The sequence below is a fragment of the Gambusia affinis genome, linkage group LG08, assembly GCF_019740435.1.
Source record: "Gambusia affinis linkage group LG08, SWU_Gaff_1.0, whole genome shotgun sequence".
Lineage (NCBI taxonomy): Eukaryota > Metazoa > Chordata > Actinopteri > Cyprinodontiformes > Poeciliidae > Gambusia > Gambusia affinis.
Window position 1 is genome coordinate 6,263,027 of NC_057875.1, and position 26,408 is coordinate 6,289,434.

General features: G+C 40.5%; 1 protein-coding gene across 9 annotated transcripts in view; it reads right to left on the reverse strand.

Moving 5' to 3' along the window:
• tjp1b (tight junction protein 1b) overlaps positions 1–26,408 on the reverse strand; it is a 111,481-nt gene that overhangs the window by 16,051 nt on the left and 69,022 nt on the right. For 3 of the 9 annotated variants that reach the window (XM_044123592.1, XM_044123590.1, XM_044123596.1), the window contains 18 exons: positions 25,177–25,327; positions 22,676–22,784; positions 22,367–22,586; positions 22,093–22,277; positions 19,993–20,088; positions 19,815–19,897; positions 19,527–19,737; positions 19,326–19,426; positions 18,904–19,254; positions 17,581–17,781; positions 14,394–15,254; positions 11,432–11,523; positions 9,979–10,194; positions 9,010–9,146; positions 7,010–7,481; positions 6,099–6,316; positions 4,473–4,616; positions 93–1,029 (listed from right to left, as the gene is read on the reverse strand). In XM_044123592.1, coding sequence (XP_043979527.1) covers positions 935–1,029; positions 4,473–4,616; positions 6,099–6,316; positions 7,010–7,481; positions 9,010–9,146; positions 9,979–10,194; positions 11,432–11,523; positions 14,394–15,254; positions 17,581–17,781; positions 18,904–19,254; positions 19,326–19,426; positions 19,527–19,737; positions 19,815–19,897; positions 19,993–20,088; positions 22,093–22,277; positions 22,367–22,586; positions 22,676–22,784; positions 25,177–25,327 — 3,943 coding nt within the window. In that variant the 3' untranslated portion in view covers positions 93–934. Of the gene's footprint in view, positions 1–92; positions 1,030–4,472; positions 4,617–6,098; positions 6,317–7,009; positions 7,482–9,009; positions 9,147–9,978; positions 10,195–11,431; positions 11,524–14,393; positions 15,255–17,580; positions 17,782–18,903; positions 19,255–19,325; positions 19,427–19,526; positions 19,738–19,814; positions 19,898–19,992; positions 20,089–22,092; positions 22,278–22,366; positions 22,587–22,675; positions 22,785–25,176; positions 25,328–26,408 lie in introns of those variants that run through there. The other 6 variants (XM_044123598.1, XM_044123594.1, XM_044123597.1 and 3 more) reach the window with 4 other exon arrangements.

Below are 26,408 nucleotides of genomic sequence, written 5' to 3' on the forward strand. Positions count from 1 at the left end.
GAAAGCATACTGTTTTTATTTTAAATCGTCAACCCCAATTATTCTGTGTGCTAAATCTCCAAGAGAAATGCAGAAACATTTTTTTTTTTCCCCCTCCGCGCGGATAATTGTTACAACTCAAGGATTCGATGTTTTCAGGTTTTCACTGAAAAGTTAATATGCAGATAAGGCATCACTGCTTGCAGTGTAATGATGGGGTTTCATGTGTTGAACTTAGTCGTTAGCAGGCTTCTGGACCTGAGTCGTAGCACATGCATAGATCTCTAGACAGCAGGAGTTTCTGGAAAATCAAGTCAGTATATTTATCTACGGTAAAACTTTTTCTTCTTTTTTTTCCCCTACAAAAAGAAAAACGTAACAAAAGAAAGAAAAATAAAACAGCAGATTAAATCAGAGCGCGCTCCGTTTCCAAACAAACAGGGAATCTGATGCTAATGCTTAATACTTTCATTCATTATTTTTCTACGTCTTCCTTCGTGAAGTCCTCGGAGATCCTTCGCAAAAACAAAAGTTTTGCTTATAGAAATTTAGCTGTTTGTGTGTTTTTTTTCTCTTTCTCGTCTTTACAGCACACAAAATCTTGTTTTTCTGCTTCTTTGTCGCACCACTGCAACCTTTTACAAAAAATGAGCTAAAAATGTCAAAATGAGATTATCCAGTCCTGTAGCACTGGTCATGCATTCCAACTTCAGTTCCTTAGATTAAATAACTTGTTTTTCTTTTTTCTTTTTGCAAGCCTTGAAAGCACCAAAAACCAAAAAATGAAAAAGAGAAAAAAGAAAGAAAAAAGAACCAAAGTCCGGCCTCCTCCGACTCGCTTTGTGTGAGCGTTTCTCTGCTTTTTAAAGTTTTGGGGCACAGTAAACAACGTGAGAGGAAGGAGTTCATACCCGACCGTTCAGCACATTCGTTAACAGGCCAGCTGTCGCCGTCTTCAGAAGTGGTCAATGAGCACAGACACGCAGTTTGCACCCACCAGGTAGTTCGGATCTCCAGGGAGAGATTTGTTCTGCCAGGTTTTAGGATCACCTGCAGGGAAAAACACAGCCGGCGTCAGAGGTGCAGAACGAGGAAATGAAACGGAGGTGATTGTCTAAACAAACTTATTCTGATAACCTTAAAGTTTGTAATGCTGCTTTGGCTAATAATGAAATAAAATCTGGCTTAAAATGAAATGAACATCATTAAAATAACATGATAATTGATGCAAAACAAAATAAAGCTTTGATTGTATTTTTGCCTTTAAATGACATTTAGGTCAATACTGTACAACGGCGTATTGCACAGATTGTATGCAGAAAAAAAAGGATGAAATTTTTCACTAAAAAATACCAGAAATTTTGAGATGAAATGAAAGGAAAAAATGGAACATTTATGAGTTTGGAAAGTCAACATTTAGCTAGAAAAACCTGAAACTTTGAGGGTAAATCTCAGAAATAAATGTTAAAAAAAAGATTTTCTGAATTTCTAAAGTTAAAAATTTTCTACAAGGAGCTGCGGTTTTTAGATTCAAAAGTCAAAACTTAAGACAGAAATTTTTAGAATAATCTCAAACATTTTCTAGAAAAAAACCTTGGAAGTTTCTGACTTTGAAAAGTCAAAAATTTGCAATAAAAAAAATCAGAAATTTTGAGTCTAATCTCAGAAATCTTTGAGGACTGCAACTAATGATTATTTTAGTAATCGATTATTGTGACAATTAACTGATTAATCAGATTACAAAACTGGCAGACTTTTTTTTTTACTGAACCACAATACTGGAAATGTATAAAAAGATGCAGGTAAACAAATAATTTCCTTTTTTAGATGATAAAATAAACATTTTAAGGCCTAAAATGCAATAAAACACCTTTCCTTTAGTTCACGGTTGAACATGTGCAGTAAAAAAAACATTTAATATTAAAGCAGTGCAGGGCTGATCTGTTGACTATTTTTTGGATTAACAAATTAATAACTGCAAAGCAAAATGTTCTTAAGATTTTTACAGATTTTGAACTGGGTGAAGCTAAAACTACCACTTGAGTTTGGGTAGAAGATGCTTACAAAGTAAATTTTTTTTTATCTTAAATGAAAAATGTTTATAATTTTTGTAAATTTTTGGCTTATTTTCTGCTCTAAGTAAATTGTTCTTTCAGCAAATGGCCCTTTTTTGAGTCTGTATACTCCAGTTAACAATTAATCAATTACTAAATTAGATGATGGTTATTTGACTAATCAATTAATCGTGATTAATTGTTTCAGCCCTAATGGGCGATTGTCTATTTATAGATCACCAGTTTATTAAAATCAGATTTCTTCAGCAACCCAGGGAGGATATTAGATGTAAAAATGTTTTGAACACTCAGCCACCTTCGCCAGCGGAGAAAAATCTGAGGCGACTGTTAATTTCCTCAGACTGAAAAAGATCCGAGAACAAGCAGCGCTATTGTCAGAGGCATCACAAAGGAAACCTCTGTAACTGGGTCAGGCCGATGCTGAGATCCTCGGCTCCAGAGCCACAGCAGAACGATGAACAACACGAGTTTGGACCGAATGACTCTGATCAACACGTTTATGAAACACAGCGGGGGGAGAATTGTAATCCGGGACCAAATCTGGTGCCAAGAAAAATCAGGAGTTTGTAAATGTTTGCCACTGTGAAATTCAAGGACTTTCAAGGTCAGTTTTGAAACTTAAGTAGAGTTATCCTGGGGGGTTCTGTGGTCATTAAGAGGAACTTCTACAAATTTGACATGATCAAGTTTTCCTCAAAAGTCACGCATAATTAATGTATAAATAAAAATATGTTGTTTTTTGCCACCAAGCAGCTAAGATATTAGACTGATGAATTGGGGATTGTATCAAAAAGGGGCATCAGCATTGAGTTGTGATTTCATCGTTTTTTACACCAACTACTGAGGCAACATCTGACTCCGTAACCATGGAAACAAGGGACCGTCTTTACAACCCGGCACAGCTGATTAACATCTCTATAGCTCAAATAATGCCAGAGGAGTTAAAAGGTCAAACCATGTCTTCCATCGATCATAACGCTCTCTAATGAAACGGCCAGACAGAAATGAAAGAAGTGGCAAAAGCAAACGAGGCGGATTAGCAGTGATTGTCTCTTTCACGACACACTACCGTGAATTATATCGTCTCTGCTGCCCAGAAATTGAGCTGCAAGCATCTCATGACATGGTGTAAGTCAGAGGCTTCTTCAGATTTGATGCAAAACTGACTGCTACTGGAGATCTTTTATGCCCACAGCATCACCACCCACAAGGGCTTTAATTTCCTTTTGGGATAAATAAATTAGTTTTACATTTAATTAATCTTCTTAATGTTTATTTGATAAAACGTAAAAATATGTACAAGTATCTGTTCTCTGCCGTTTCTTCTCGCTCCTTAGCACACGAAACACGTTACACACACAGTTGGTGACAAAAAACACTGGACATTATACATATAAGCTAAATTATGAAAAATCTGTTTATATATTAAATGTTTTTATAGTTTCAGGCTCTCATCAAGTGGCAGCCAGAGCAGTTAGCCAGAGGTTGATCAATCCCAGGTGAGGCTCAGCTCCCTGCTGCCTCACTGGCTGCTCGTCTGAGCATTTGAAGGGGAAAATTCAGCAAATTTAAAGAGAAAAGAATCAGAATTAGTTAAATTAAATGAAAAATAGTACATCGTTTATAGTACAAACTACAGGGTGAAAAAAATATAAATTATTTTATCATTATACTCTTGCCTCATGGCAGGGGGCGCTCATGATCCCAGATACTGTGACTCCACAACTGCAGAGTAAGAGACAGTAACAGCGCTAGCCATGGAGCTAGCCATACAATAAAGTCAAGTGCAGCGATGTATTTATAGTTTTCTCCTGTACCACTGCAATCACTTATTGATAATCTTAAAAATAAACATTAAGCCTGAAACAATATCATTGCAACAGGCTGAATGTTCTGCTGTGTGTGTGGAAAATATTTGAGTGAGTGTTTTTTTTTGTGTGGCGTTGTTGTCAGTTGCTATGGCAACGAGTCTGCGAGTAGCTGCGCTGATAAAGAGAGCGAGAAAGACGTGGTTTTGAGTTGTACTTTAACTGTTTCTCCCTCTGTTGTGGAGCACAGCACGAAATTAATAATATCTACATGTCCAAGTTTGACTGAGTTAACGGGATTATTCTACGGCGGCTGTGCATAACATGTAGAAGAATTGTCTTTTTTCCCTCCAGCGTTGGACACGCGTGGAATTTCCTCATGTAAACAATAACATGCAGGGGGTCTATATTTGTAAATCTGATTATGATTATCGCCCAGTCCTATTATTCATAGATGAATTTTTCTGCATTTTCTACACAGATTAGATTTATAAAAATTAAATAAGGGGCATAAGGAAAGCTAAAGAGTTCAGATTATTGTTCTGGATCTCCATGTTTCATCAAAGCCAGCCCACAGACCCCAAAAGGACAGAGAGAGAGGACAGCATACCCGACGAGGAGTCGGAGGATTTTAGAGCAAAAGACCAACCATCAGGGGTCATAGACGCACAGTGAGGTAAGCGCAGCTCCACCGGCTTCAGGAACTTGAGTCCGTGAGGGCCACACATCACCAGCGGACTTAGCAGCGTTTCTCCTGCACAGAAACACGACAGGATTTAAATTCCACCAACTAAGCAGAGAGGAATTTAGCAATGGAAACGGATTAACCTTTAACTAATGAAGCATACCGAAGAGTCTGGGGGCGAAACTCAACTTTAACTGACTGGACAGTTTCATAAATGAACACGACACTAAGGAAGTTTTAAATCATCTGGATCTGGCCTATAGCTAAAAAAATATTTTGTAAACCAAACAATCATCTTATGGTAGCTCACAGGGAAAGATTTTCATGTTTATTTATCCTTCTAACAATCTTAAAGACGTCCCGATCAACAGGACGCTTCTTAAATGCTTCCTTGAACAAGTTAGGGTAGGTCTACAGATGATATAAAAGACGATTTTTACATTTTTTGCACAAAATAATTTGTGGATAATCAGATTGAGATGTTTCAGGGCCTCCTGTCGCTTTAAATCCAAATAAGCTGCTGATGGCCACGCCCCCCAACTCAACGTTTACATTCACTTGTAAAAATGGCTGGAAACAAATACGCAATTGTACAACTATACATCTCTGAAAAGCAGGAGTGGAGCCTCCTGCACAACCAACAAGAATCCAGCAAATGGTTTCTGGATCGTGAGTCAACAACAAACCTTTTCCAGCAGCCATTGTACACACTGCAAAAACACAAAATCATACCAAGTATTTTTGTTCTACTTTCTAATGCAAATATCTTAGTACACAAGCACAAAACTAACTTACATGCAAGATGTAAGGAGAGATGTATAGCTCCTGGAATAATCTGCCAATGGACATAGAGCTTTTCCATCAATATTAAGGCATTATTGACTTAAAATAATTTTTCTTTATTGTTTTACTTCTAATTTAGTTTTGTCTTATTTCAAGTGTACAAAGACTTTTGCATTGGAAACTAAACCAAAAATACTTGGTAAGATTTTGTGATTTTGCAGTGCAGCACACAGCAGCAGTAAACCGGCTGACTAAACATGCTGGAACTCTGCAGGGGTTGCTAGGTAACGGGACTGGAACTCTCCCCTGGTTGCTAGGTAACAGTGCAGGTCTCAGCTGGGGTTACTAGGTAATGGCGTCCTGCCGGTTGAATGTGACTCACCAATCAGGATATTTTTGTGATGGCTCATTTTACCGGGCACCAAAACACATAAACTTATTACCAAAATAATTCAAGGTGTTTTTTTTTTGAGTGCTTGGGTTGCTTTTTATAGGCAGTAGAAATCCAAATGGAGGTACAAAAATGTTCAAAATGTCAATTTTACCTAGCAGGTCCCTTAATATATCAGCAGAAGCCCAGGCCTAAACAACCTTTTATGTTTTTTTCCATATGAAATACAGCCAAAGTAGCAGAACTAAACTTGACATTTAGAAAGGGTCCACTAATTACTATCCAAAGCTCACAAGCACTTTGTCTTCCAAGGATTTTCTTGGAGGCTGTAAGTCATTCTCTGACATAATCGGGGTAGGGAGGATCCGAGCGCTGACCTTTCTCCTTGTCGAGGGGCGGCAGGATGCTGTTGTCCCGGCACACCTTGAAGTAAATCTCCTGCTCCACGCTCTCGGGGATGGCGCCCTGGGGGATGATGATGCTGACACCCGTCTCGATGGAGCTCAGGACCCCTCCGTTGCTGTTGAAGATGCCGCGGGCGGTGGCGACCACTGTGTGCCCTTCATCCTCATCATCGTCGTCCAAGGCGCTGGGGCTGAGGTGGACAAGTGGTAAGGGATCATCATTCAGAGAGGAAGGTAGAACAAACCTTAAGGAAAAAGTAGCTGAGTTTCTGTTACGAAACGGACAAAATCCATCCATCAAGGTTTATTTGTGTAGCACATTTCAGCAGCAAGGCGGTTCAAGGTGTTTAAATCATAAAAACTGAAAATGACAAAGTGCAGTTCATAGGTTCATAAGTTTTTTGGGTTTTTTTTTCGTTCTGCATGCACCATGCTAGCGCTAGCCTAGATGCTATCATTTAAATTTTACCTAGCTTCAGGTTTTTACCTAGGTTTAACTTTTACATGGATTTTTTCACTCTGACTGGATTATGTCAACATGCTAGTGCTAACCTATATGCAATCATTAGTATTTTAGCTAGTTTTAGCTTGTAAACTGTTGTGACCTTTGAATTTAGCTTTGTAAACACTGTTCTGCACCGATTTCTAATACTGTTTGGGAGAGATTTTTATATTTTCACCAAAAACATTCAGCATACAGCATTTTCACAGGAAATGCAGATGCTCTAGTTTATGTCTGTGTTTTAAAAATGAAATGTTTTCAGTTAACTCAGCACCGTTTTTCTGTATCGGATCGGTATCGGAAGTGAAAAATGGAGACGCGGTGAGTGCGGCGTCTCTTTCTGCCACTCAGTGATTTTCCTCTGAGCGCTCTGCTGCCTCACCTTACAGGGACGGCCTTGGGAATGGCGTTGATGTTATTGTGCTGGTATTTGGGCCTGTTGTCCATGGTGCGTGTGAAGGTGTCCAGGCCGCTGTCGTGGTCGAGGGGCTGCGGCGACAGCTGAGGTTTCACTGATGCGTTGCTCACCACCCCCGGCTTGCTAAGGAGGTCCGTTTTCACCTGCGTGTCGTTCGGCAGCAGGTTGTGGTTGAACTTTGGGCTGTCAAACTTGCGCTCGAAGGGCCGGGCCGCGCTGGTGTAAGGCTTGGGGACGTAGCGGTTGTAGCTGGTCGAAGGCGGAGCGCCCAGGGTTTTCGGCAGCGGCGCGTCGGTGCCGTTGACGGGGACTTTGTCGGGGAGGCCTCTGGGTGGCAGGTAGCCGCCTGGCGTGGATTCGTCCCTGCTAGTCGGCCTGAGAGCTGCCAGGTCGGGTTTAGGATTCGGGGAGCTCAGTGGTTCAGGGATGGAGTTGGCTGGGAAGGAAGAAAAGAGACAAAAGCTTTACATATCGACTCACAGTTTAAAACTAGGACTAAAACGATTAATCCTATTAATCTATTATTGAAATAATCGTCAACTAATTTAGGAATCTGGAGTATGCAAACTCAAAGAACTTAATTTGCTGAAATAACAACATATTAAGGTCAAAAATTCAACCAAAATTATACAGAAAATTTATACATGTAGCATTTAAAATCTATTTTAATTATTTGTGCAGCACATTTCAAAGTGCTTTACATCATAAAAACACAAAAATACAAAGATATAGAACAAACATTGAGAAACCAGTAAACATAAACATTTATTTATTTTTTTTTTTTTAACAGCTCATAACACATAAAATATGTTGGTCAATGTTTCATAGGTAATGGCAACCAGGTGGGTTTTCAGTCTAGATTTGAAAGAACTCAGTGTTTTGCCTGTTTTCTGGAAGTTTTTCAGATCTATGGTGCATATAAAAATTTTATGTCTGGAGAAAAAACCTCTAAACATGTTTTAGCCAAAACTCTTAAAGTGGCGCAGATTTAGATTCACCTGGTTCAAATTCTGTAAATTAACAAAGAAAATCTAATCTAATTGAGCAGCTTCTGCGTCAACAGATCAGCCCTACAATGATTAATACATTCTGTATTAATGGCAGAGCTGAAGTATTTTTTAGCTGCAGATCCATCCTTTGCTACAAATGATCAAAGGAATGCAGTTATTGCATTTTAGGCAATAAAATGTGTATTTTCTTAGTTAAAAAATAATTTTTTGTGCATTTTTAATTGTTAAATGAAAAATGTACAGAATGTACCACTCTTTTAAATCAGTTAATCATCTAAATAAATAGAATTACTGATTACTAAACCAATAGTTAGCTCCATCTGGAGTGAAAAAATACTTGGAACATGTGAAGAGCTCAGCCCTTTCTGCTTGACTTATCAATACATATTAGGATTGATCTATTGATCAATTTCTGAACAAACTGATTTATAACTGGAAAGCAAAAGTTGCTTAATAGAAATCTGAATCTGAAGAGTTTTGGGTAAAAAATATTTACAACCAAGAAAGTTAAAGTGCTAAAGTGTGTTTTAATTTTTCACAACTGTCTGTTGGCATTAATAAAAATGGATCTGTAAACTGCTGAAGGTCATCAATGAGGCTGGAGATGATCATAAATGTAAAGGAGATCATCTAACACAGATTAAATAAAGGCTTAGCTTTACTTTCATCCAATTAGTTTCAGATTTCAAGAATTGTTTTAATCTTCTACTGGGTTTGGTCAAAAAGTCTAAATTTAAAGTCACTTCAATGAGAATCAGACACAAAAAGTCATTATTGAGATTTTTGTCTGAAGTATTTACACAAGAAATAATTTTAACGATTTTTAAATGTAGAAAAAAACATATCTTAGAGGCACAGCAATTATGATTTAAAGTGCAAGGCACAAACTGGGAGATGTCAGAGCAGAATAAAATGATTATTTGGGTTTGTTTAAGGATTATTTCTATAACTTACCGTCACCAGGGCTGAGTTTGGACAAGGTATTGGGTGGGATGGCTGGAGCTGGAGGTCCGTACTGAGTGGAGGGACTGATTTGGGCCAAAGGTTCGTATCTTTTCTCCACTGGACTCACCTTCTCCACAGACTCAACCCTTCAAAAAATAACACAGTAAACAGAACAACAATCAATGTGACTGAAGGGCTTGAATTTTACTGTTTCCAGCAGTAAGATTCAAGGAAGGTTTTCAAACTATTCCAGCTCCATAGACTGGAGATAACAAAAAAACAACAGAAATGAACAAAAAGAGACAATTTCAATTCATTATTATATGATATAATTTATTACTAGTATTCTGCATTTAAACTAAAACGAAACAAAATTATGTTTAGTTTCCGACTGGTCTGAGAATAACACTAATTTAACAAAAAAAAAAAGCTAATTTCATTTCAGTTGTTTAAAGTGTAAATAATAAGATGATCTACAAGTCATTAGGAATAATAAATATTGATAACACCAAAACCATCAAAACAAATTGAAAGGTAAATTACTTTCCTGCTCAAATTAAATGCTTGAAGACAATAAACGAAGTTACAAAAACTAATCTTAAAAAATGTTTTCTTTACATTTATTGGTATTTAACAAAAATAAATAATTTTGGTAACTTTAACTGACCTGAAATAAGAAAAGTTTAGTCTAATTTAACTTCAGACATTGAGGAATTTTTTTTATTTTTTTTTATTAGGTGGATAAAAATCTCTGGTTTCAACTGGTTGAAACCTGCAAAGTTGAAGGCTTTTAATCAAGCGTCAGACTGAACCTTATTACCAAATTGTGCTGTTTGAATATGAAGAACTTTCAAGGACTTTATACAGAAATCAAGCTCTTCATTAAGTTAATTAAAATTTAAGCCTTTTCCAGAATTTCAACCCAGTTCAGAGCACTGGGAGCCAGCTGTGCTGCTGGTGCAGGGTGTGTCGTCTGACCTGTTGTAAGGGTAGGACAGCTGGGCAGGCTTGGACAGGTCGTGAAACCGGTTGATACCCGGACTGGGTTGGCCCATTGCCTTGCTGTCGAAGCTGCGCCGGTCAAAGTAGGACAGCTGCTTCCTGTAGTACTCCTCATCATCATCTGGGTCATAGTGGTTGGAGCGCACTACATCATCCAGAGGCTTCGAATGAGGCTTTTGTGGCTCAGGAGCCCTGAAGACAAAAGAGGAAAAAACTTGTAAAAAAAAAAAAAGGAATATAAAGCTTTCCATATAAACTCTGAGTGTCACTTCAGTCTGCTTGGTAAACCAGGAGGCCTCAGCTGAAGGACACGATAACAACTACTGCTGGACGATAAATTGTCCCAGCAGTTATCGCGATACACGATAATATTGTTACTTTGAGATGATTTTCATGTCATACAATGGCATATTAATGCAGGGACACATTCTCAAAAATGAATAAACTTTAAATTCTAATGAACACATGGAGACTGGAAGACATTTAAAAAATAAAGAAAAACAACAACAAATGAAATTAATGATGAAGGCTCTGTAAACAAAATTGTCCTTTAAAAAAAGTCTGGTTTAGACCAAAACACCAAACTGAAGACCTTTATCATCAAGAAAAAAATGATAAATCATGCAAATGTTTTTATTTATTATGTGATAAATTGATTTATTGCAACAGGCCTATTTAATTGTAATGAGTAAATAAAAGATTTTGAGAACCTCAGACACAAACTGAATCCACCAATCAGTCCCTCCAGGAAGTTGCAACGTTGTGATTGCAGAAATTAATGCAAATTCACTCAGTTATCAAATTTTACTGGTGCCATCTTCACCAGTAATCGCAACTTTTCCACAAATCTGACCAATCACCTCAACATTAGTTGAATTTCCTTCTTTTATAACCAATCACCATCTCTCTTTTATAACTTAACTTCCTTTTTCCAAACTTGCAAGATTAAAGCATGTGTGACGGCAAAAAAATAACATTTGTCTTTTTCTTTCTTTTCCAAAAACAATTTGAGATATTCTGTAGGATTTCTTTCTGATGACAGTAAAGACAAATCCTACAGAAAATCTCAACTGTGAATATAATTCATGTTAACTTGAATGACAGATATTTAATTCTTCTTTTTAACTTTGACAACTTTTCAGGATATGATTTGATTTGCATTAGATGCCATTTTAAGAAGGTATGTAAAAAATCCTGTTTATTTTTTTGAGATTCCAACTTTTGTTGTAAAATGGCAAAAATAAGCTTGAAAAAGCTGCCACAAAATCAGTAATTTTAGGCTGCAAGAATAAAATAAAGCAAACATTTCAACACCCTGAAGGGGCCCACTAATGGTCAAAAACTTTGACCACTAGGTGGTGCACAAGCAACAACATCTCTCCTTAAATCTTTTGCATTTTCCTTTCGTTCTGAGGAACAGACTGCTCACCTATAGGTGGACTTCTCCTGCTCCAGGTTGCTCAGGGAGTTGGCTTTCAGGACCGGGGCGGGAGCATTCACAGGTTTAGGAACATCTGCAGGCTGGAGAACAAAAACAAATCCTGATTCAGTGATTTCTCCCTCTGATGAGCAAGTTTTCCTCCATATGGATAGTGAACTTACACAGATACATACAAAAACATGCTTTATAAAACCCATCCATCCATCCATCCATCCATCCATCCATCCATTTTCTTCCGCTTTACCCGGGGTCGGGTCGCGGGGCAGCTTCAGAAGGGAGGCCCAGACTTCCCTCTCCCCAGCCACTTGTTCCAGCTCCTCCGGGGGATCCCAAGGCGTTCCCAGGCCAGCTGAGAGACATAGTCCCTCCAGCGTGTCCTGGGTCTTCCCTGGGGCCTCCTCCCGGTGGGACGTGCCTGGAACACCTCACCATGAAGCGTCCAGGAGGCATCCTGACCAGATGCCCGAGCCACCTCAACTGGCTCCTCTCGATGTGAAGGAGCAGCGGCTCTACTCTGAGTCTCTCCCGGATGACTGAGCTTCTCATCCTGTCTCTAAGGGAGAGCCCAGCCACCCTAAGGAGAAAACCCATTTCGGCCGCTTGTATCCGCGACCTTGTTATTTCGGTCATGACCCAAAATGAGGGTGGGAACATAGATCGACTGGTAAATCGAGAGCTTCGCTTTTTGAACCCCCACAGAGCTCCCCGAGGGACACGGTCGAACGCCTTCTCCAAGTGCACAAAACACATGTAGACTGGTTGGGCGAACTCCCATGCACCCTCCAGAACCCTGCTGAGGGTGTAGAGCTGGTCCAGTGTTCCACGACCAGAACGAAAACCACACTGCTCTTCCTGAATCCGAGGTTCGACTCTCCGACGGACCCTCCTCTCCAGGACCCCTGAATAGACCTTACCAGGGAGGCTTAAGAGTGTGACGCCCCCTATAATTGTAGCACACCCTCTGGTCCCCCTTTTTGAACAGGGGACAACCACCCCAGTCTGCCAATCCAGGGGAACTGCCCCCGATATCCATGCGATATTGCAGAGTCGCGTCAGCCAACACAACCCTACAACATCCAGAGCTTTAAGGAACTCTGGCCGAATCTCATCCACCCCCGGGGCCCTGCCACCGAGGAGCTTTTTGACCACCTCGGCTACCTCGACCCCAGAGATTGGAGAGCCCAACCCAGAGTCCTCAGGCTCAGCTTCCTCAATGGAGATGCCGGACGGTGGACCAGAATCGCCTCAAAGCCGTGCAGAAGTCTTTCTCTATGGCCTCTCCAAACTCCTCCCACACCCGAAACGGCAACCACCCATGCTGCATGCCATTTTGCCCGCCGGTACCCATCAGCTGGGTACCTGCGGGCCTTTTTGCCCTGTGGGACACAGGGCAAAAAGGCCCGATAGGACTCCTTCAGCCAGACAGCATCCCTCACCGAAGGTGTCCGTCGCGACAGGCACCGACAACCTTGCAGCCACAGCTCCGATAAGCCGCCTCAACAATGGAGGCACGGAACACGGTCCACTCAGACTCAATGTCCCCCACCTCCCTTGGAACGTGTTCAAAGTTCTGCCGGAGATGGGAGTTAAAGCTCTGTCAGACAGGGGACTCCGCCAGGCGTTCCCAGCAGACCCTTACCACACATTTGGGCCTGCCAGGTCTGACCGGCTTCCTCCCCCACCACTGGAGCCAACTCACCACCAGGTAGTGGTCAGTGGACAGCTTCGCACCTCTCTTCACCCGAATGTCCAAGACATACGGCTGCATATCTGATGAAACAATGACAAAGTCGATCATCAAACTGCGGCCTAGGGTGTCCTGGTGCCAAGTGCACATATGGACACCCTTATGCCTGAACATGGTGTTCGTTATGGACAATCCATGACGAGCACAGAAGTCCAACAACAGAACACCATTCGAGTTCAGATCGTCCCTCCAGGCCTCACTGTCGTTACCCACGTGAGCGTTGAAGTCCCCCAGCAGAACAAGGGAGTCCCTAGGAGGAGCAGAGTGGCTCCTGGCTCCAGAGCGGGGCCCCGGTGACCCACATCGGGGCGAGGGAACGCCAAGTCTAAAGTTTTCATTCAGCATAAGGGTCTTTAGGCTGCGTTTTGTCTGGTCCGTCACCTACGGCCTGTCTGCCTTGGGTGACCCTACCAGGGGCATAAAGCCCCAGACAGCATAGCTCCTAGGATCATTGGGGCACTCAGACCCCTCCACCTCTCCTTGGGTGTTAGCCCAAGGAGAGGCTGTATAAAACCCACATGCTTAATTTCATTAAACATTTTTAAAGTTCTGTTAGTTATTATACTTTGCTTGTTTGAGTAGAACAATTATTTTAGGAACCAACAAAATAGCTTTTTATCAGGAGCTAAACATACTAAAAGCAAAATTTAATTAGGGCAGCAACTAACAATTATCTTAGTGACGATTAATCAATTACGGTAATCTGAAGATTTTCCATTTCACAATTATTTCAATAATTGAGTAATCACAATTAATTGTTTCAGCACTAACACCGATAAATTACATCTTGTTTTTTGAAGGTTGTATACAACAATGTTTATAGATTAAGGATCATTTTCCTGCCACAGCCAGTTAAAAGTGACCCATTAAAGTGTCATGTAGAGCTGCATTCCCTGTTAAACGTTTACTCAATTACAAAATTAGTTGCTTAGTTAGAAACTGAGCAAAATTAGGATAATTTTGTGGGCTCAACTATCTAAAAATAAAAAATAAAAAAATCACCCACTAGTGTCATTATTTGCGATTAATCATTTCAGTCTTTATGAGGAACATACCCTGAGCACTGAAGACTCTCTCTCTTTAGCTAGAAACTGAGCAAAATTAGGATCATTTTGCTGCCTCAACCAGTTAAAAATCACCCACTAAAGTGTCATTATTTGCGATTAATCTGATTAATCGTGTCAGCCTGCATGAGGAACATACCCTGAGCACAGAAGACTCTCCCTCTTTAGCTCTGTCCATAGAAACTGAGCGTTTATTCTCAAACATCTTGACTCTGTTGAGGACTGATTGCGGTTTCATGGCTGGATCTTCATCCAGGTCTTCCCGTGGGGGAGGAGGAAGAGGTTTGGAGGTCGGAGTGACTGCTGGCTCTCCTGGTGAAGGAAGGGCGTCTGGTTTTGGAGGGGGGACGGCGGCGGGCTCGGAGTTCATGATCGGGTCATGTATCCCTGGCTTGTAAGCTCGGTTTGGAAGTCCAGACATGTAGGCGGGCCTCAGACCAGAGTCACCGTAGTAGTGCTTTGGAGGCTCTGGCGAGCGAGGGGAGTTAATGGGAAAACTGCGGGTTTCTGCCTCATACGGAGATCGGGCTTCGTAGCTAGCAGAGGGTGGAGGAGGGGGCTCGTCGTACCGAATGGGCCCTGGTTTACTGTGCCGCACTCTGCTGTCGTAGCCCACCGCCGGGGCCTCGTCGTAGCGTGGCTGAGGCGGGCTGTACTCCCTCCCCGGCCCGCCCTCGTAGGGGGAGCGAGGACTGTAACCCATTGGTTGCTGGTGTCCCAGCTGGTACCCGGCGGGCTGAGAGGACGAGGTCTGCTGGTCGTACGGGGGCCACTGTTCGCTGTGATGAGGCACACGGTTGTCGTAGTGCAGGTGAGAGTCAGAGTTGTGAGGCTTTGGTTCTGCGTAGCTGCCTCCGTCGTATCCATAAGGCGGGTGGTCGTATTCGCGGTATGGCTGTTTGTCCTGAAACGACGGCTGGTGACTGTAGCTCAGAGACTGCTTCAGACCGTGGTTGATCCGCACTGGATCCTCCATGTTGTATAGATCTTTCTTGTATGTCTGTAAAGAAATGGCAATAATTAATTTTATTTGTAGGATATCATTAGTGAAGATACCCAGTTAAGGAAAAGTTATTTCTCCTAAAACACCAGAAGAAATTCCTAATAAAAGTGCCATGAAAAAATATTCACACTCTTGAAGATCTTCAGATTTTGTTCTGTTACAGCCACAATCTCAAGTGTATTTTATTTCAATCATGTGTTATTAAGACGAAGATACCACACTGTGGAAACAGATGTGTTTCCATCGGCTGTAAAATTGCACAAATTGGAACGGAAACACACCAATCAAGAATTTTTTTTTTTCGTTTTTTGGTAAAATGTTGTTCAGCCGTATCAAAATTTGTGTATTTCACAAAACTTGCATGTGATCAACAACCAGATGTTACTACTGGCAGAAAAGACGAAGAACACGACAGGAAGTGGTGGGAGGATAACAGTGTGGCATGTTTTTTATTGACTCATTTGACTCATCATCATGTCAGATTTTATCGCGTTTCTCATTTAATTTAAACACTGCAATTGCAAAATTAGGTTTTTTAGACATTATAAACAAGAATGTCAACAAGGTTTTGCACCCATTTGTAGTCAAAACTCAACTGTTGGAAAAGAATATATGGTTTTCAGAATCACTCGCAAATAAAAATCTAAAAAGTGTCATCTGTAAAACTTTAGACCCAGGGGACAAATCCGACTTTAGAGGAACACATCAACAGAACCTTCAAGAAAACAGTTATAGGTTTAAATCCAAGCCATTTTTATAAATTTATTCCCAAATTACACTCATCTGCCCCTCCAATTTTTTTTGCAATCGTGGAAATTTCCACAAAAACCAGCAAACTCCAACATTTTTTGCGCTAATGCATAATTGTACATTCACTGAACATTTTCCACAAAAATGGTCAAAAACATTTGAGTTTTAGTTACTACTAACTCCCACCTGCAGGTGGCAGTATTTCATATTTACCCTTAGTTGATATCAAACTGTGATCAAGATGGCAAGTAAAAGTCACATTTATTGTGCAAATAAGTGCAAATATTTAAAATTTCTTGCAAATATTTTTTAATTAGTTCCACAAAAATCAGTGATTTTGGCTGAAAAAATGCTATTGTACAATATTTTATTTAAATTAAAGAAGTATGTATTAAATGCACACACACACTCATTAAACAATTTTAAGTTTTTTTAAAGGAGTTTTACATATACATCATACATTCTGACACAAATCTATATACATTCAGAATATCTGAGAACATTCATGATCTTGAAAAGGTAAAAAATGAAAACCCATATTTGAGGTGAAACATGGCAGTCGAAGCCTCAGGAGTAAAAAGGCCCAAACATAAACTCATGTATCGTTTTCCTTCAGCTTAATAATATCACTATTTCATATTGCTCTATAACACAAAACATCAATAAAATGCCTTGAAGTTTGCGGCTGTAACATAAAACGTGGAAAAGTTCAAGGTGTGTGAATATTTTTGCAAGGTACCATAAACTGAAACCTCAAGAAGCTCAACATTCACAATGCTGACCGAATTGTTTGAAATAAATAAATCCTGAACCAATTGATCAAATTACAAGCTTATTTTTGTTCTTTCTCCAAAAACGGTTCTGAATGCCTGTTTGACAAGATGCCCTTCTTGAAAAATGAAACTGAATTTTACCAATTGTGTTTTACCGAGAACCTCTTAACAATTTACACATTTCTGAAAGGCCTCATTTCAAACATATGATGTGTAGCCTGCAGACAGTAAAAGAAGGAGGCCGATATGTTGGAATCCACTCAACAGTGTTGAGTTTATAGCAAAGTTTGAGGTATTAATACGTCAGAGTACTGTCTGCAGGTTAGCTTTCATCATGCAATAAACATTCAGTTTGCAACTTATGCAATGTCAAACTACTAGCACTACAACAGACAACACATCTACCCACTACAATGCCACCATCAGTGCTGCTACTGTTTATCTACAGTAGAGAGTCAAAGCTGAAAGGAACCCAAAAAAATAAACAAAAACAAAACATCAGGAGCCATGCAAAGGAAGTAAGAGGCAACAGTTAGGGCTGGTTGTGGATGTCTTCACCCTGATCAGAGACTCAGATGTAACCAGTCCCTCTGGTCTCCCAGCCCACTGTGGTGCATGTGGACAAGCGAGTCGCACATTTCCTCTGGGAACCAGAGGCTCACAGTGGGCTCAGTGAGTCACACAGTGTGGACATGACATGCAGATAGCGAGTGGAAAGCATGTGTGAGAAGACAGGCAAGTTAAAAAGAGCAGGCTGGGGAGCCGGGCCCGGTCCGAATGGCTGGTGAAACAGCGGATACCTTTGGTTCTGGACCAGGGAGTTCATGTGGTGGTGGAGGTGGTGGGGGCGGAATTAGCTCAGGGGCAGGGCTGGGGCTGCTAAGAGAGTCCGCCTGTGGAGCTGCGGCTGCAGCAGGCGGCTCCTCTAGTTGTACAGGCTGCTCAGCAGCTGGGGAGGCTGCCACCGGCGGCGGCAGCGAGGGCAGAGCAGCCTCACCTTGCTGTGAAGTATCGTTAAGAGACATTTATAACACAGCGCCGCCAAGGGCACACAAAAACATCTCACCCCAACACTACGATCTGATTCCTTACACTCACCAGTCAGACGATAAAGAAATGTGGTTAGAATAGATAATATAGCTATTACATAACTTAAAACATGTTTATTGCTAAAAAGAAAAATCCTAGAGTTGCACCAGTTATACTGATTATACTGTATACATGCAGGGGGTTCATACAGTTTAGTATGAACCCCCTGCATGTTACTGTTCATATCCGGAAATTGCTCGCATGCGCACAACGCTGGAGAGCAAAAAGTTGATTCTTTTACGTGCCGTAGAACAAGTCCGTTAACTAAATGAAACCTGAAGATGTAGGCATTATTAATTTAGAGCAGAGAGACACAGCAAAGGGAAAATAATGCATCAAACGCGTTAAAGATCACTTTTTTCTCGCTCTCTGTGTCGACCGCACTACACATAGGCTCATTGCCATAACAACTGACAACAACGCTGCTATTAGCTAAGCTAACACTGCGGCGGTTGATTAGCTAACTTAAACATCTGATCTACTGATCGGTCAATGTTGGTGTTTAGGTAGCCTGTTTTTTATTTTTTAACTAAACCAAAACACACCAAATTCCACATCACATCTACCGGTTACTATTATCAAAGTCAAGTTAGCATAACTGAACTACTTCCCTTTCCCTCACTATATTTTTTTCTCACCTTGTTATCTAGCTGTTGTTGGGTTGAACACAGTAGCAAAGCACTGTGTACCTTTTTCTTTTATGTATCACGCATACATTTAAGATTTTGTGTGTCATAATGACAACTTAACAGCTAAAACCAATGCTTGTCATGGTTAGTTTATTGCCCTCCAGCAGAGATCTTGCTCTTGTGACGTCGTGCTGCAAGAGGCCCACATCGGTCTTTCTCAAACTGTGTCCACAGACAAAACCCCGAGAACAGAAATCAGCCACAAGATTCTGATTGGTGCATCTTTACTAAATATCAGAAGGAACCAGAAACAACACAGAATATAAAATAAAAATAGAGGCTAACGCTCTGCCCTGTCGTGATACGTTTACTATTTATTCAGCCAGTACTGCTCAACAACCCTACCTGCTGCGGAGCGGCCATTTTGAATCCAGCGGGGTCTATTCTGCTGGCGGGGTCAGGCTGCACCGGGTGCTGGTATCCAGGGTAACCGGGGGTGTCCTGTATCACAGGCGGGTCCTCCCTGACGGGCTCCGAGGAGCGGGTGATGGCAGGCTCCGTGGGCAGACCCACTTCATCGTTTAAGGTCTCGTCTAACTCCTGGTCGGTGTACGCTCCGCCCTCCGTATCCGTGTCCTCGTAGTCAGAAGTGTGGCGGCTGTCTGTGCTGTACATGGAGTATTCGCTACCTGGCGCCGACAGGTAGGACAGACGGTCGTCGTGGATATCCAAGTCGTCCTCTGTGGTGCCGTCCGCCTGAGTGGAGCAGAGAGTCTATCACTGATCAGCAGCATGAAGGACAGAAGAACTGCGGGACTTATTCTCACCTTGCCCTCCGACACCCACACCAACTGATTCTGCTGCTGCTGGATGGTTTCCTTCAGTGCTCCGTACCAGCCGTCATTCATATTGTTCAAGTTGATGGTTGCTAGATGGAAATAGTTTGCATAAAAATCACTTCACAAGGAAGAAGAAGTATTGCATAAAGGAGGTAATTTGGGTTTTAAAGTCACTGTTTTCCAACTAACTGGTGAACAGGTGGTGATTATTCTTCCTCAGTTTAATGGCTCGCTCATAAAGCTTCCTGGCGCTCTTCCTGGACTCTGGACAAAGTCTCGTCCTCATGTTCTTCACACCCTGTTTGTTATCGGGATTCAGGAAGACTACGATTGGGTACCACTGGGCATAATTTAGCCTATCCACAGCATTTGGGGTGATGTCCAGCACAGCATGTTTGTCCTTTATGGAGTTAAAATAAAAACGGATTTAGTAAGGCAGTGTGTTTGATGACAAACTTTAAAAACAATCACACTCACTCTGTCTATGATCTGCTTAATAGTGTGAAGACGAATGATTCCCGAACTTCGCTGGTCTGTTCCAGCATCTCTGGGTTCGCTCTCTGAAAGGGAAAATGTAAAGAAATTTATAAAAAAAACACTTAAGAAATTATGATAAACATTACAATAAGATGTTGGACGATAATATTAAACATACTTGCAAGTTCAAAGAGATCAGGCTCCTCTCTGGACAGCTTTTCTCGAGCCACATCCGCAATAGGTCCAAATATCACCACCGGTCTCAGGAAACCAGCTGCACAAAAAGCCCAAATAACAACAAAAATTTGGATCCTTAAAAAAACACCTGAGACGAGGTTTCTACGAACTTCTTATTTTAAACGTCTGCACTTTTTCATGCTATTTACGACTTCTCAGACTTTTTAAGCCCATTTTTAAAGTTCAAATAGAAAAACTGAAAATCGATGGATGAAAAAGTTTATCATTTGACAAAGACAGATCAACAAAAATATGGACGAGAAATTAAACTTCAGGCTTTTCCAAACTGACTAACAACCCTCATCACTAGGGCTGTGACCAACAATTATTTTTGAAATTCATTTTTCTATCAATTATTCAGACAATTAATTGGATAAAAAAATTTATTTAATCAGAAACACATACAAACTCATACCTTAAAAACCGTTCGTATTTCAGATTTTCAAAAAAATTATTATTATTATTTTCCTTTTTGTGGGCTCTAGTGTCCCTTATATGACAGCAGGCTGACAGGAGGGGGGGAAGGATAGGGGGGAAGACATGCGGCAAATGTCGTCGGGTCCGGGAATCGAACCCGCGACGGCCGCGTCAAGGACTGAAGGCCTCCAAACGTGGGGTGCGCTAACCTCTACGCCACCGGAGAACGCCCCCAAAAAAAAAGGATTATTTTTTAAGTGTCATTAGTTATTACACTCGCTTTTTGGATCAACCATTTTTAATTTTTCATTAAAATTAATTAGGGTTGCAACTAACAGCTATTTTATTAAATCATTACGCCTTTTTTAAAACACAATATTAGAAACAGATTAAAAGATGCACATAGACAATTCAGTTCCTAAACTTTAAGCCTTTCCTTAAAGTTTGAGAACTTTAAGGAAATAGCATGCTATGTTATTTCCTAAAACGCAATAACAGCATGCTTTTAATGTACCCTTGTAATGAAGGTTTTCAATACTTGTATAAAAACACTTAAAAGGGGTTGAATGATGAGACAAATACAAATGGAAGTATTTTATTGTTTGTGTTTTGTCCAGTGGCACCTCAGCTGGAACTGATGGTGTCCTGTTAAAATAAAACAAACAAATGGATGGGTTTTGTAACTGTCTGAAATACACTGAAATGTTTGTAGAAATGGCTTACCTCTGTCTCTTCCTCTGCAGGGTGTTCAGGCTAAAAGATTCCCCGGGGGCCTGAACACCTTATAAAGGTTCAGGAAGAGACCAAATGCAGATGGAAGAGGGGGAGCGATGAAACTATGTATTTTAGAAGTTTAATGATTGGATTTATATTTATAGAAAGGTATTTTAGAAATGAAATGGCAGCTTAAAAATGAAGAGTGTTGTTATGATTATGTTGAAGATTTAGTTGTTTTGTCAAGATTGTCTGTATATAGGTATTTTGTCCTACCCTGTTTCTTGGTGGGGTTGTTAATGGGAGCAGCCAGGGACTATAAAAACCTGTATGTTGGCCACATTGCAGGTTAGTAGGTGTGGCTGCTGCTGAGACCCACGGCCATTGTAAGCAGGATTGTTTCTATGTTAAATATTGGAAAATAAACACCTGGTTGGTCTGCACTATTTCTCTGCCTCAAGACTCCTCTGTAAACCAGCCGCTAAGGGCCATCCTAACAACCCTCAATGATTTGTTGCAAAGAATACATCTGTATCGTAAAAAAAATACTTTAATGTGAAGAGTTCAACATCAATACAAAGTAGAGCTAATCTGATGACTGTTTTTCTGATAAACAGATTAATAATTGGACAGCAAAAGCTGCTTAATAGGAGAATTTTTCTTATAATTTTTTTAACAGAATATTAGCCATGTGAAGCAAAAACATCCATTTGAGGAGTTCTAGGTAAATGTTTGCAGAAAGATTTTATTAAATGAAAAAATGCATATTTTATTTTACAGTTTGGGCTTAATTATTGCTCTGAATATAATCCGCATACTCGAGTTAAGAATTAATGAATTACTAAATTAGTTGACGATTCTTTCAATCATTGATTAATCACAATTAATCATTTAAGCCCCTACATCTCACCTTCTCTCAGTACGACTCTCTCGTAAGCAGGGAACTTTGTTTGGACCGGCTGGGAGGAAAGATCCTCCCTGCTTTTCCTCAGGTTCCTCTTTGAGCTGCGTAGACCTCTGAACCTCCAGAAATCGGCCCGGTCGCCTCCGGCTGTTTTGGGAAGCGTGTACTGAACGCTGGAGAGCTGCTCCGCTCTGCTGGCAGAAAGACAAAACAGACGTAAAACAGGCTCCAGTAACAACCCACAACCCAAGCACCATGCAGCGAAGTAGGATGCTTTCACCTGTTTTTATTGGGGATAATGCCCCTCTCCACCTCCTGATGGTTCTTGCCAATGCGAATAGCTAACCAAGAACCCAGCTTTCCATTGTAGAGTGTGTCCACCACTCGGAAAACCTCGCCCTTGTTAAAGCTTAACCCATACGGCGATTCCTTCTCGTACTCAAAATGCGTCCGAATGTAGAAAGAATCCCCGACATCCGACTCCACAATCCGCCGATAAACTGTAAAACGCAGAGCAGCGAGTCTTTCACACCACACCAATCAGATCAAGATCATTTCTAATTTGTTTAAATTTTTCTTCTCCACTTACCGTCTTTTTTCTTCTGAGCCAGGATAGTGACCTCTTCGCCCTTAGGAAGATCCAGAAGGAATAGCACCGCCTCCTCTCGGATTATGTTTGCAAAATCAACATTATTTACCTGGAAGTTAAGAAAACATGGTGCCATAAGTCCTTTGCACATATTGGGATTTTTAGTAGGGATGCAAGTTATTGAATAATGAGTTAATTTGAAGTTGATTGATTCTATCAAACTTCATAAGCTGCAAGTTTTCTCTTGTATTAAGAGGGCCGACTGTGTTTCTATAACATAAAGGGCAATTTTTTAAATAATTTGCTGAATCACAAAACACAAACATTGAATTTGTTCATTTTTTTGCATCAGCTGTATTAAATACTGAAAATTTTGTTTTTTGCACATTATTAAACCAGAACATTTATAAAATATGACACAACATAAAACTCTTAATTTGCTGAATAGAAAAAAAGAGGAACATAATAAATATGTGAAATACTTGATTCCCATGAACAGAGATGTTCATGAAGAGTTAATGTCTGTAGATGATCTTGAGGAAATGTTAAAACTTGGCTCCATGAAGTCCATCAAGTCACAACAGCCCTCAAAATCAACCTCTCTGATTGACATCATGTTTCTCTTCCAATCAGGTTAAAATCTTTTGCGTTATCCCATAAGACTTTTCTGTCATCACATCCTCTCCTTTGAGAGAAATCTGCAGAAGTTGATGTCATGCAGCTCGGCTGAATGAAAGCATTACCGAAGGTGAAACTTAAGGAGTTTGTTGAGTGTTTATATTTCCAAACAGAAGTGGATAAAGTGTATTTTGAATCCCACACTGGACTCTGTTTGCACCGTTTCTCTTTCCTGTTCTGGAAAGGCATCGCCATCTTTGTTTCCGTATCAACTGGATCTGCTTAAGGATGACCAAGCAGCGCCCTCTTCTGGATGGAGGCCAAACTACAACAGTGAAATTACGTCTTCAAATTCAAAGATACTTTATTAATCCCAAAGAGAAATTAAATGTTGTTGTAACTCTTATTAATTCAGATTCTTCAAAGAGTTATTGTAGATGGTGATGGCTGTTGGCAGTAAAGACCTGCTGTACCAGTCCGTATTACAGCGAATCTGAAGATGCCTCTGACTGAAGATAACTCTGTTTTCTCAACTCAGTCTCATAAAGAGGACGGTCAAGGTTGTCCGTAACTTTCTCGACTTTATGAAGAATCCTTCTTTGCATAATAATCTCATTCAGTTGTCCCCAGAATAGAACCAGAACCAGCATTCTGTATAAGGCTGTTGAGCCTTTTTAGGTCCCTGGTTCTGATGCTGCTGCCCCAACAGATGATGCTCTCAACAACAGACTTGCTGCAAACCTTGAAGGATCTTAGCTTCCTCAGTAAGTCCAGTACGCTCTGTCCCTTCTAAGTTAACTGACTGGAACTGGTTTTAATCTAATAAACCATCAATCGAGAATTAACTGCAAATTTATAGGTTCAGTTAGTGCAGAAAAAAATGTCCAAATTCAGAAAGAAGATGCACATAGTTCTCACTGTACTGAGATTCACCTGGATAACTACACGGTGTGGTATGGTCCAATGTGTTTAGGTGTTCCTGGACACAGTTGGGGAGAAGAAGAAAAGGTGCAAACAGTAAGATGTATGAGTGTGGGGCTAATGGGACGGACACAGCAAGAAGAATCTGTTTTTGTGTTTGCTCCCAACACTGGTTACCAACGGGGCGACTGCTATGAGACTAGATTGATGATGAAGGAATTTCTGAACAGCCAGAGTGTAAATTATAATGTCTGAGGACGTTTTCCTTAAAAAAAACAATTGTTTGCACCAAATACCAACCACCAAGGCAGGGGTGTTCAAAGTGTGGCCCGGGGGCCTTTTGCGGCCCTCGAAACGATTTTGTGCATCCCTCGATCACGATTTAAAATCGGCTTTAATTTGGTTTGCCAGGAAGTTGATACAAAAACAAAGCTAGGTGGTAATTTTCAAAAAGGTTGCAGGCAGTTTAACGTCTTACAACGCAGCACAAAGTATTCATACAGGTTTTTACTTTAAATGTAATTTATTTTAATAGCAACAGACATCCTGTGATTTTTACTGAAATACAGGATAAAATCAAATAAGAATGAGTCATAAATCATAATAAATAAGTAGGAAACAGTTTGTCATTGTTTTTAAATCTGCAAGACCTTTTTTACATTTTAGATATGCAATACTTTACAGAAATCTGACTGCTTTATTAAAATATTGTGAGTTTAGTTTATATCTGAACAGGCAAAAATATGAAAGTAGGTTTTGCAATTATACTTAAAAATGAAAACACAAAAAATTTTGTGGCCCCCCGCCCCTGTGCCAGAAAGTTTTGCCACCTTTGCACTAAGGCATAAACACTTTGTTTCCCGCCCTACCAAACCAACATGAACTTAACCAGTTTACAAGTTCCAGTTAAAGTGTTTCAGTTTGTTTTAATTCAAACTGGGGTTAGAAATGAGAGATTTCACCCTGAGAATTTGGTCGCCCTCCTCCAGGCCCTCCTTAGCAGCGGGGCTGTCCTCCAACACTCCGGCGACGAAGATGCCCACGTCGTTCCCTCCAGCCAGACGCAGACCCACGCTCTCCCCCTTCTTGAACTTCACCAGCTTCATGCTCGGCCTGAGGGGAAACGCAGCAGTTAAAACCGATTTCCAGGGGTATTTACAATACTGCATAAATGCTAAAATAATAACTCTAAGGTGACAGACAGGAGCCTCAGGAGATTCTTAACTCATGTTGTAAGAAGCAGGAATGCCTTAAAATTTATTCTGAGGTACAAACACTCACAAACGCTGATAAATGTACGTCTTTACATTAAAGCTACCAGAAAAACAAAATAAAACTAATTTACAGCTTCTAATTATTCAGTTAAACTATTAAGGATTTAATGATTTGTAAAAATAAAAGTACATGAGTTTAAACGTGTGGTGATTGTTTTTTACATACGTAAAATCAAATTACATGTACAGGCTAAAATTTATGAACAATATCACCCACTAATATTGATTTAAATGTCCCATAACTAAACTCTTCTTATTGCATAATTGACCACACTTATCAGAAAAGTTTTAGTTTAGTTAGGAAGAGAAAGAGGAATTGTGGAGTTGCAGTCTGGTTCATCATTTGGAACAATTTCTAGAAGTTTGAAATGCAGAGTTCATCTGTTCAAGCAATTATATGCAAATATAGACATGAAGGGAATCTCCACCCATTGTTCTGGTCAGGAAGGAGACGGATTCTGGTCCAACATGTGTGAATTAACCCCAGAAGAAGATGCTGGCTGAAGCTGGGGAGACAGGGGAAGTCGTCCTGTACTGACATGAACTTAAAGGCCGCTCAGCATGCAAAAAGGCATTACTCAAAATAATGCTTAAAGAAAGCTAGATTGTAGTTTGCAAATGAACACAGGAATAAAGGTCTTCATTTTTGGTGACTTCTTCTGTGGTTTGATGAAACTAAAGCGGAACTGTTTGGCCATAATGACTAATGTTACATTGGGAGGAAAAACAGGGATGTTATACCATCCTAACTGTAAAGAATGGTGGTGGCAGCATCATGTTGTGGGACTGTTTTGCAGCAGCAGGGAATGGTGCACTCAATAAAATAGATGGCATCATGAGGAAAGAACATTATGTGGAAATATTGAAGGAACCTCTAAAGACGTGCAGGGGGGACCTGCTGGGTCGGACGAGGAACCCAT